We start from the raw sequence: 10,946 nt of genomic DNA on the forward strand, positions 1-10,946 counted from the left end.
ATATAAGTTAGGTTTTTTAAATTTGGTATTAATTTTAGCAAAGGTATTCACCTTTGATTTTGGAGAATTTCCATCACCTAAGCTTCAAAACATAAATGTGTATTTTTAGGCTTGGTATCAATAAACAACCCCTCTGGTTTTTCTTCCATGATGTCCTCTAATCTAAGTGCATTTGTAGTTTTGTAGGTCATCTGGCAACTCAAAATACCCACTTTGAGAAGTTTGTATGATTCATGTACTGTACATGTGTATCTGAGATAAATGCATTTTTCCAAAGACAAAATGGAAGACAACAGACCACTACTGTCTTCCAAGTGCAACCAGTGGTAAGAGCAAAAAACACGCAATGGTTTTGTGCTCAACCATATTTATTACATAAATACATAAATAAAAAAAATGCTTAAGCCAGCAGCCATATCACCCTGCAACTCACAACTGGCAACCCACTGAAGCTAAGCAGGTGTGAGCCTGGTCAGTACCTGGATGGGAGACCTCCTGGGAAAAACTAAGGTTGCTGCTGGAAGAGGTGTTAGTGGGGCCAGCGGGGGGCGCTCACCCTGCGGTCCATGTGGGTCCTAATGCCCCAGTATAGTGACGGGGACACTATACTGCAAACAGGCGCCGTCCTTCGGATGAGACGTAAAACCGAGGTCCTGACTCTCTGTGGTCATTAAAAATCCCAGGGCGCTTCTCGAAAAGAGTAGGGGTGTAACCCCGGTGTCCTGGCCAAATTTCCAATTGGCCCTTACTAATCATGGCCTCCTAATAATCCCCCTCTATGAATTGGCTACATTACTCTGCTCTCCTCCCCACTGATAGCTGATGTGTGGTGAGCGTTCTGGCGCACTATGGCTGCCGTCGCATCATCCAGGTGGATGCTGCACATTGGTGGTGGTGGAGGGGAGTCCCCATTACCTGTAAAGCGCTTTGAGTGGAGTGTCCAGAAAAGCGCTATATAAGTGTAAGCAATTATTAATTATTATTATTATTATTAAAAAAAGCGATAAAAGCACAGAATCCACAGATAAGGCTTACAATCTCTCCAGACAGCAACAGCACCTCCAAGACTCACTGGCACCCTGTTTCCCAAGACTCATCAGTTACCCTGTTTCATGAGAGTAACTGGCAGGAGCACACATGGACAGGAACAAATCACACTGCTGGGCAAATAAACCATGCCAAATAAAGCATGAAATAATGAAAAAGAGCAACAATTCTAGAACTCTTTGCGGTATGAGGGTGATACAAGGTTGTTTGCATGGTGACTCTATGAGAACTTTTAAAGGATGTACCTGACATGGAAGTGATGATCCTTGCCGTTTCAGGTTTTGGAGCAGGTGATAACATTAATAGACCAAAGTCACGTTGCTAGGTTCTCTGCATCGGCTCTTTAGTCATGTCCAAGCATGGTGGTCAAAGGTGTTCAAATGAAGTTCTGTGTCAAAACAAAAAAAGCTGGGGGTCATTTAAACTATCTTTCGAGCTCATCAGGAAGTTGTTTTTCTCTCTTTTTAGAAACATTGCTGGTTTACATTCAGTTATGTTTGTGCCTGCTGTGGACAGACCATTATATGCTTTGGCTTTGTGCAGAGTTGAGTACTGCAATGCCTTACTTGGAGGATGGTCAAGGAACACCTTACAGAATATCTAGTTACAGTATGTTCAAAACTCAGCTAATTCTGATAATTCATGTTCATGTTGCTGCTACCTTATACAGGAACATTTGATTTGAAATCCTGAAGTTTGCTTTTGGTTTAAGTTTGTACAGATGATAGTCAGGACTTTCCACATGCCATTTAAGCGCTTTAAAAATATTTTTTTCTTCCTTATATTTCTAACTCACTGAGGAACTCCATGCTTAGCTAAACACTCTGGTTTTCTGAAACTGGTCTCTTTGTTTGCTTGTACAACAAGATTCCAATCTTTGGTTGACAGAATCCTCCTGTCATGCATGAAAACTGTTCGATATTCATCACACTGAAATGGGAATTTTGATATTTTCAGATCTTGCCATAAAACGTACTTATGTAAATTGGCATTCCTATTGATTTTATAATGTCTGTAGTGTATTGTAAACTATCAGAAACTTTCTTCCTGATTGTATTATAATACATTTAGGAATTGTATAACCCTACAGTTTTAAAATACTGTATATACATGTTTTATTAATGCTCTGCCTGATACAAAAATGGTCAGGCCTATGTGTTTCAAACCCCAAAATAAGGTGATGCAATCATGCTGCTCTAGCAATATGTACTGTTCATTTTTGCCACTCGACTGGGATGTAAGAGAGTTACGCATTCTTCACAAACCACTTCCCTCCAGATGTCGATGTCATGTCAATGGTAAAACCATGAAGAATACTGCACAGATAATTTCATGTTAATCCAAGTTCAAAGTTTATTTGCCATTTGTAACGAGTACATTTGAATTTTCACGCGCACTTGTTCTCTCAGTGCACAGACATGGGGAAGATAGCAATTAATAAAAATGGGAAATGGGTAATGCAAAAAGACAGTATCATCCATTATACAATACAATTCAACATACTGTACGTATTGTATAGAAAATCTACAATTAACAATATAAATTGAACACCAGTGTTCAGTATGCAGTGCAAAAAATGTAACATTTATAAGTCAGTGGTAATGTGTTGTAGTCAAGTTAGTCAACTTGCAATTAGCTATTAGTAATTGAAGACGATGTATTAATGTATTTCTGAACCTGGTGGTCTGTGTTTTGATGCTATAGTACAGTACCTCCTGTCAGACTGAAGAGTTGAAAACAGCTTTGTGTTTGGAGTGGTTATAATACTGTATTATGGCACAGGCCTTATTTCGGCACCAGTTCATACAGAAGTCTTCAATCGTTGGTGAGTCAGATCCTGTGAGGTTTTTGCTGATGTCACAACTCTCTGTATGGCCTTCTTGTCCTGCGTGGCTGTGTTGCAGTTCTATAGTAGTGATGCCACCAGTCAGGACACTCTCTGTGGTACAACGATAGAACTCAAGAGTGCCCACTTACTCACCCTGCATTTCCTCAGACGCCTCAGAAATTGGAAGCACACTTGCTCATGACAGTATGCCATTCTCTGGACTGAAAGAGCATTTCATTTTATACATTTCATTACAGCTCTTTTGGGCAGCACAGTACAGCACAGCTTGCTTGAGTTTATATGTTCTCCTCATGCTTGTGTTGGTCACCTGTAGGCGCTCTGGTTTCCTCTCACAGTCCAAAGACAAACAGGTAGGTTAACTGGCTTCTGGGAAAATTGGCCCTGGTGTGGATTTGTCTGTGTTTGTGTCTGAGTGTGTGCTACGATGGACTGTCGTCCTGTCCAGGGTGTACCCTGCTTTGATCTCAATGCTTGAAGGTATAGGTTCTGGCTCCCTTGTGTCCCTGAATTGGATGAAGTAGTCACTGTAGGAAATGGCAGGATTACTGCTCTTTTTACAGTATGGGGAGAGACACTATTACTGTATCCTTATCCAGTCCATTTTTTACTGCCAAAACATGCCTCAGTCCCGACTGCTCATGAATATGATTGTAGTCAGCAAGTTCTTCAGTAAAGAGCTCCGACTAAGTGAAAACATGGAACGTGTAAATTCTAGCAAAAATGTGTGAGGAAGGGATGCCTCTAAGTAATGTCTCAAAAAGGATATCTCAAAAACCTAATCCTGACCAGAGCCGGAACCTCAAAAACCTAATCCTGACCAGAGCCAGAACCACAATCCTAACCCTAATGACCGATTTTCATTTACAACATCATAAACACAACTTTATAACCAAGACTCTGAAGAATGAAAATATTTCTACCCTCTCAATAAACATTTCTTTATTTGAAATACCTTAATCTCAAGAAAGATATTGTTATGCAAAAATAAACCATTTTAAACCTATTATCACTTGTTATTACAAGTCATTGATTTGCAGTAAAAATAAAAGTTAATGTAAGTTTTACATACAATTTAAATGTTGTGCTGATTGTGTTTGTCTACATTTGCAAAACTAAAACAAGCAATACAGAAACAATGGATGTGCTTTCTGCAGGTTTCTCCGTTCAGCAGTCTTGACAGGAGTGGAAAAATAAACAGAAAGATTAGACGCAGATTGCACGAGAATATAGCGGTGTGTTTACCGAGACAAAAATAATATTGATTTTGCAAGGAATACAAACTGTAGCTACACACACCAAGCAGTTCACACAGTAAATCAAAATAGTAATAACTAGCACCGGCCCTTTTAATGCATTCTACAATAAGCTGACTCTACCTAGCTCATAAGAAAGCAATAACACACTTCAGCAACATGTTTTATCTCTACAAAGCATCTGTATATTTTAATATAGGTCATGGTTAAGTTGTATATGAGGCGTTTTGACAAAAACATTAAAAACACACATAGATTAGAGGGCCAACATGCAATTATTTCTGAAATGCCTTTGTTGCTTTCCATTTAATATATTTATATGGCTGTTACTCACTTTTTCGAAAGAAAAAGATAAACAGTCGTGATTACCTGTTAAAATGGCATACATGGTAGCTAAGTAAACAAGCTTTAGAATCATATTAATTCCTCTGTTTGTTACGACAGATTTAATTTCTCCTTTTTGTGTTGAGATGGGAAGCCTGAGCAGGGCACGGGGTTTTTCTGATTTGAGACCACTCCTACTTCTTGCTAACCCTTCAGAGGAACCACTACATAGTGTTCAAAGCAGCACAGAGCTCTGAATGGAGTCCCACCTGCCACTGGTTTGGGGAATTTCTGCAGTGAGTGTTTTACTTCAGCTACTGTACCAGGCAGCCTCTGCTCAGAGCTTGTTAGATGAGATCCATGGAAAGGTGGGTAAACTTTTATATGAAAAGATGTGCTGTATTAGTAGTGTCATACACTGTATGCGGACACAACAATCGAAGAACCGGTGCTTCATTTATTATAGGAATATTGTCGGCCTTGCACTAATTTTGCTAATCTTAATTTCTTTAATCTAGAATACCAATGGCTATAAGCACACATCGGAACTCCCAGTGCCATTATGATCTTGGGAAGATACGGTATCTGCAAACAACAAAGATCTGAAGCAATTTAGAGCTAACGGTATTGTATAGTTTACTTTAAATTTAGCAGCTTCAAATACTGGGCCTTCATTAAAATATACCATGAAAAAAAGCTGTAATTGATTTCCATGTGCTTGCTGCATGACTTTATGTGGATTTTATTCACTTATGTTCAGAATGTTTATTCAAAACAGTCTCGGACAGTATTTATTCTCTATGCATTTCACAGGCCAAGCCTCTGCATAGTATGACCTTTTGATTTTGAAACTTCAAAAATTATGTTATCCTATAAGTATAATACTGGACAACACACTCTATATAAGGAGCATGGAAACTCTGTAGTCATTAGATTAAATTTACTAAATTTGCTAATTTACACAAGAATAAAGATTCAGACTCATAAAACACCCACTTGTTGAATACTACAAAGTCTTCAATCACAAAAATGCTTTGAGTTGGAATGTAATCTGTACCCATCTCTCTTTAAAATCCCATTTTCCAGGCTTCATCTGCAGCCCAACCAGCCTGGGTTTGTTGTGTAAAATGGTTTAAGTAAAAGTGATATCAAGAACAAGTGTTTTGAATTGAAATCCATATATCAACACAGGGTTGTAGACAAATTCTTTAGGATTTGTCATGTTTTTAAAAGAGATCTTCGACATGGAAATTGATGCAGTTTTGGATGTAGGACATTTGACACAAAGGTCTGAGGCCTTGTATTCCTGCTTCCTCACAATGCTAATCATACAATGAAACCTGATTTCAATATAATTATGACATCTGGATTCCTACTGTTTAGATTAATTTCCTGTTCACGATCTTTTTAGTTGTTGTTTCCTTATTGCGTTGATCTTTCAACCTGATGAAAGAAACAGTCACTCTGAAACTTGGGTATATGAGAAAAAACGGGCTTCCTGCAACAGCCTTCATAATTTATAAGTGAACTCTATAAAAATAATCCTCAGAGGCCTCTGTCTTTCATTGACTGCTCAGTCTTACGAAATTTGTGTTGGGAGAGTTACCTGTACCTACGTTACCTCAAATAATAAAAAATGTCAGTTTACATACAAGTTCAACTGCAGTATTCTTTTCTTTTTTAGGAAGCATGAACATATCCAACAGCACAGATGACAAACATAATATTGAAGAAACAATGAAGACCTACGTACACCTGCTGGCTTTTATCTTCACCTTTGTTTTCAGCTATTGCATCATGCGGACCATCAGGAAAGAAGCAGCTCTGAGGAATCAGGTCCGGTACATTCTTCTCTGCCACCATCTCATCTGCGTTGTGGCTTTCTTTGGAGTAGGCATTTTGTTCCATGGCCTACGGATGTTTAGAGTGGCTGTTCCCAGGATTGTCTGCTGGATTATATTTGACATCCAGGTAACATTAGGGAGGGGGATCATCCTGACTTTGACACTGATGGCTCTCAACACATGCTTGTCTGTCTGCGCTCCTCTGCGATACCTGTCCATCATCCACTCTCTAAAGGGCAAAGTCATTATCATTATGTGGATATTGGCAACACTCAACCCAGTCTGGTCCACAATTCAAGCAAGTTGCACTGTGCAGCTGACCTACTTGACGGAAAGAGACCCCACATGCCCAACTGCCCTTCATGGGACAGACTCGCGGATCGCTGCCATAGTTTTCCTTTCTCTGCTTTCCCTGCTCATCATCTTCAGCTACTGCCTGATCTACAGGGAGGGCAAAAGGGCTGGGCACTTCAGCAGGTCTAACATCAGGGGGAGAAAAACCATTCTCATTCACAGCCTGCAAATGAGTTTGCACATCATCCCTACCTTTATCATCCTAGCAACTGTGAGGAAACCCTTTGAGGTTAAATTGCTCAGCTTTTTGGTGTTCTCTGTAGCTCAGGCCTTAAGTCCTATTGTTTTTGGACTAAGAAGCAAGGAGCTTAAAAGTAAGCTTCCAGAGATCAAACTGAGCTGTCGTTGGATTTGTGGCCTTAAGAATTGCAACAAAATTATGGACACAGAGGGAAATCAGCCGTCAGTTTCGGTTCTAAATGACTCTGAGTCCTATGAGTGAAAAATTATATTTCTTCAGTATTTTTAAAAAACACATATTTATTACTCTGTTGATGAAAAACAGTCAATTCCCATTGATGTCTTATATCTTATTTTTGTTAAATATTGTTTTTTTTTACAGAATTCCTGATCAGTGCATATAAGTTATAGGTTATATTTGATGCAGGATTGCACATGAAAGCGCATTTAAAACCGAGAAGAGGAGGAATCTTTTTACTCATTTTTTGGACCTGGGGTGTTATTTGCATGGAGTTTGTATGTTCTCTACATGTTTGCACGGGTTTCCTTTGTATGCTCAGGTTTTCTCCCACAGTCCAAAGACATAAAGGTAGATTGATTGGCTTGTGGAAAAACTGGCCTTGGTGCAAGTGTGAGCATGTTTGTGTCTGTGTGTGGCCAGCGATGGAACAGCAGCCGATCCAGACTGCATTTTTCCTTGCACTTGTTGCCTGCTGGGATAGACTCCGGCTCTACTGCGGCCATGTATTGGAAGAATGGGTTGGAAAATGGATGGATGGAAATGATCCAATCTTCTCTGCTGTCACCTGTTGGATATAGATACGACTGTGAACTCTGAAGATGAAACTTAGGTATTTATTTATTATGTTCTCACATTTTTCTCATGGGTGTCAATATTCACAAGGAATAACATGTTTAGGAGAAATGTATTGAGGTGTTCAGCCATAAGAGGCTTTGGTTTTAACCTGCTTGTTTGAGGGCCGGTCTCCTGGCTGTAGGACGAAGAAGTCCTACACAGGCCCTCGCACAGAGAGAGAAATTCAGCCAGGCTCATCTGGTGGTATTAACATTTGTTAGGAAGTGACGTCAAAGAGAGTCAGAGTAATAGAGGATAGGTGGCTGTCATTCCTTTCAAAAAACTTTCATTGAAAACTCCTTTAAATCTTTTTTTTTAAAGAAAGTATATGAAGCTAGAAAAACTTTCAGTAATCATCCACAGTACAGGGGCAGGTGATCCAAAGCTTTGAGTAGGTTTGGGAGATGAAACGCAAATGTCACTCAATTCTTTCCAAGTGTTCCTCCAGATTTCTATAGGAACATGATGAGCTTTGACCTGCTGTGACTACAGTATAAGAACAAAACAATAAGCCGTGATTAAACAGTTAATGTCTTTAAATGCTTAACCAATCACTCAGCACAAGACATTAATCTCCTCGGATGTATTAAACATAAATGAAATTCAGCAGCATTCTGGAAATGATAAAAAGTCTGCTTTAAATAAAAATAACACATTCTCAATTACTCTAGCCTTTGTGCTGTTTTTTTTTTCTGTTATCTATGAACACAGTATGAGTATTACAGTTTGAGTACAGTACATTGCACAATGATACACACATTTTAACAATAACTGCAAGCCTCATAGCAATTAATATTTTCGGCTGTCTGGAATATGCCTCTGTACATCTTGTGTAAATATTTTCACTTTGTGTAATACATGGGTCATTTAATTTATTTAAAATTAATCATAGTCTGTTTATTCGTGTTCTGTGATCCATTCCACTATCTTTGAATAAGATTCCTCGGTACTATTATGGATTGGTTGATACTGAACTGAACGCTACTCAGTTCAAACGAACGCATATCAAGACTAATAGGACAAATACGTACGTAAAATGAATTAGCTACAAACAGACCTGTCATTTGGGGAACCTAACAAGCGATATAAAGGGGGGAAATGGTAAAAGCTTAAAATGCGAAGAAGCTATTGTATTGTATATGCAGGTAAGTGGGAAGATAAGCTGTGACGCTATTGTTTAATTAATCAAAACGTGAAAACGCATACATCTCACGCAAAATTTCCGGAGTTAATGCATAATCTGGGTCTTTCCGTTATGTTCCATCAAATAAAATTAGACAAATGTTTTCAAAATAACAGGAAGTAAAATCATCTAGTGTTTAACGACACATCTTCTGAGTTTATTTGTAAAACTATACACTACCTTTTACTTTTATTAACATGGGATTAAAGGGCTAAACCTTTGCTAAATTAGAGCGCGGGAATGACAAAACAAAAGTCTCGAGCAATATTTTTTTGCAATTTTAAAACTCGCGAATATTTTTTTCGATGTCATTTGAATCAGTCCAGTCATATTCTATTATCAGGTACCACACTTAATACCAATTTAAGTAAAGGTTTAGCTGTCAGTCAATTTACAAGTGAATTAATTTCCGTTTCACGACAGCATTTAAATGTGCAACTAGATGACATCCTCCAATTAAAAAGAATTACGTAATGGATAATCAAATCCTGTATTTAGGGCATGGGTGATGTTTTCATATTGTTTTACTTACCAGTAGGCATTTTATCACTAAGGCCGTTTCTGTTGCCGATCACTGGATATTATCAGTGAGTTTTAAATATCACTGAAATGCATTTGTGTTTTAACGAAACTTCTAAATTTAATTCGACTGACTCGGAAAAATAAGCTTGAAAGCTTCAACATGTAATTTGAGTCTTCTGCCTTGTACTGTAGTTTCTTATTGATCACAAGAGGGCGCGCGATGCCAAAGTACCGTAATTATTCTTACTCAAGGGCAGGAAAGACGAACTGGAGAAATCCGCAGACACCACGGGTGACGTGACTGAGCATAAACCAAAGATGAAAAGAACAAAACCAACAGAAAACAGAGGAATGCTATTCGCGTGTTTGTTTTTTGTGAACCGTTCTCTTAAGTTTTGATTGTTTAATCTATTGACTGCCCATTTGTACAAATTTATCTCCATTGTGATACATTTTTGAAATTATTTGTTGCCTATTAATAAACTACTACTTCTGCTGTAATACTGTTATAATATATTTATTCTTCATACCATAAGGTAGAATCAGCTTCATTTTGTTCTATATTATCCATTATTATTGTTCTATATTTTAGATCATACAGTTAATGATAATTGTGTATTATAGCATAATAGAAGTAGTATTATTACACTTAAAATGTGATAATACAATGTCATTTAGTGGAAGGTTAGTTACTATGAAGCATGTTACTCAAAGGTTAAATGTTTAAAATAGCACTATGACTATTTCCTAATGGTCTCAATTGTTTAACAGTACTTATATGTAACTAAAGCACCATTCAGGTCGATAATTACTATTTTCTACATCTTAACTGAAACCAAATATTCGAAGTAAGAAGAAGGAAAGTTGGGATGGGCTAGTTTTTGCTCAAAGGACGAATATGAATCCTGTACGGTAAACAAAAAGTATCCAAAACCCGCCGGAAGAGAAACAAAATGTACTCCCAGAAATAACCAGAACAGAGAGAAATATATCGAGGCGCCACCAGGAGTGGAAAAACTCTGGGCCCTCTGCACGGTGAGGAGAACTGTTGAGTTTGCTCGGGAAGGTCAGGTGAAGGTAGCTGGCAGGTGTTCGCCGAAGACACATATAAAATTATGGAGTCAGCAGTGAGCGGTAAAGGTTCATGTTTATTCAGGCAGTGACGACGAATAACGTAAAAGTGTCCTTAATTTATTTTTGTGTGGTACTTGCCCAGACTTACGCATGCACAGTAGTATTCAGCTGTGCACTACAAGTCACAGCAAAACAGGGAAAAACATTTTTTTTTAACATACAGTAACCTTCCATTAAAATGTTACAGTTTGGCACATGAGGAATTTTGCAGTATAGCATTTTAGGCCGGAAGCGTAGATTACCGTGACAATTGTTAATCCAAGCAGAAACAGCTGCAGGAATTGACACATACAGTACTTAGACAGCAAGATCGTAACAAGTATTTTCAGAATGAAAGAAAACAGCGTCCACTGATTTTAAGCTCATATTATTCTAAGATTTCTTATTTTTTGTATTATTT

At 38.2% G+C, this 10,946-nt stretch overlaps 1 protein-coding gene and 1 long non-coding RNA gene across 6 annotated transcripts in view; one reads left to right on the forward strand and one right to left on the reverse strand.

Annotated features, from left to right (window-relative positions):
• Positions 1 to 993: 993 nt before the first annotated feature.
• Positions 994 to 10,946, reverse strand: part of LOC148676793 (uncharacterized) — a 37,330-nt gene continuing 27,377 nt past the window's right edge. For 2 of the 4 annotated variants that reach the window (XR_015928581.1, XR_015928577.1), the window contains exon 3: positions 994 to 1,435. This is a non-coding gene — a long non-coding RNA (uncharacterized LOC148676793). The remainder of the gene's footprint in view (positions 1,436 to 10,946) is intronic. The other 2 variants (XR_015928580.1, XR_015928579.1) reach the window with 2 other exon arrangements.
• On the forward strand, positions 6,163 to 8,372 carry LOC148676794 (putative G protein-coupled receptor 148). 2 transcript variants are annotated; one of them, XR_015928570.1, is made up of 2 exons: positions 6,163 to 8,056; positions 8,103 to 8,372. XR_015928570.1 is itself a non-coding variant. In XM_088613247.1 (1 exon), the coding sequence occupies exon 1, from the start codon at positions 6,163 to 6,165 to the stop codon at positions 7,111 to 7,113; it is 951 nt and encodes a 316-aa protein (XP_088469373.1). In that variant the 3' UTR covers positions 7,114 to 8,372. The 2 variants fall into 2 exon arrangements, 1 of the variants encoding a protein (XP_088469373.1); XM_088613247.1 differs by having other exon boundaries at positions 6,163 to 8,372.

This window comes from Lepisosteus platostomus, chromosome 2 (genome assembly GCF_059453375.1).
Source record: "Lepisosteus platostomus isolate fLepPlt1 chromosome 2, fLepPlt1.hap1, whole genome shotgun sequence".
Lineage (NCBI taxonomy): Eukaryota > Metazoa > Chordata > Actinopteri > Semionotiformes > Lepisosteidae > Lepisosteus > Lepisosteus platostomus.

What these genes read in the sequence shown, in the direction of transcription:
- LOC148676794 (XM_088613247.1), top strand. Translation starts at nt 6,163, where the DNA reads ATGAACATATCCAACAGCACAGATGACAAACATAATATTGAAGAAACA.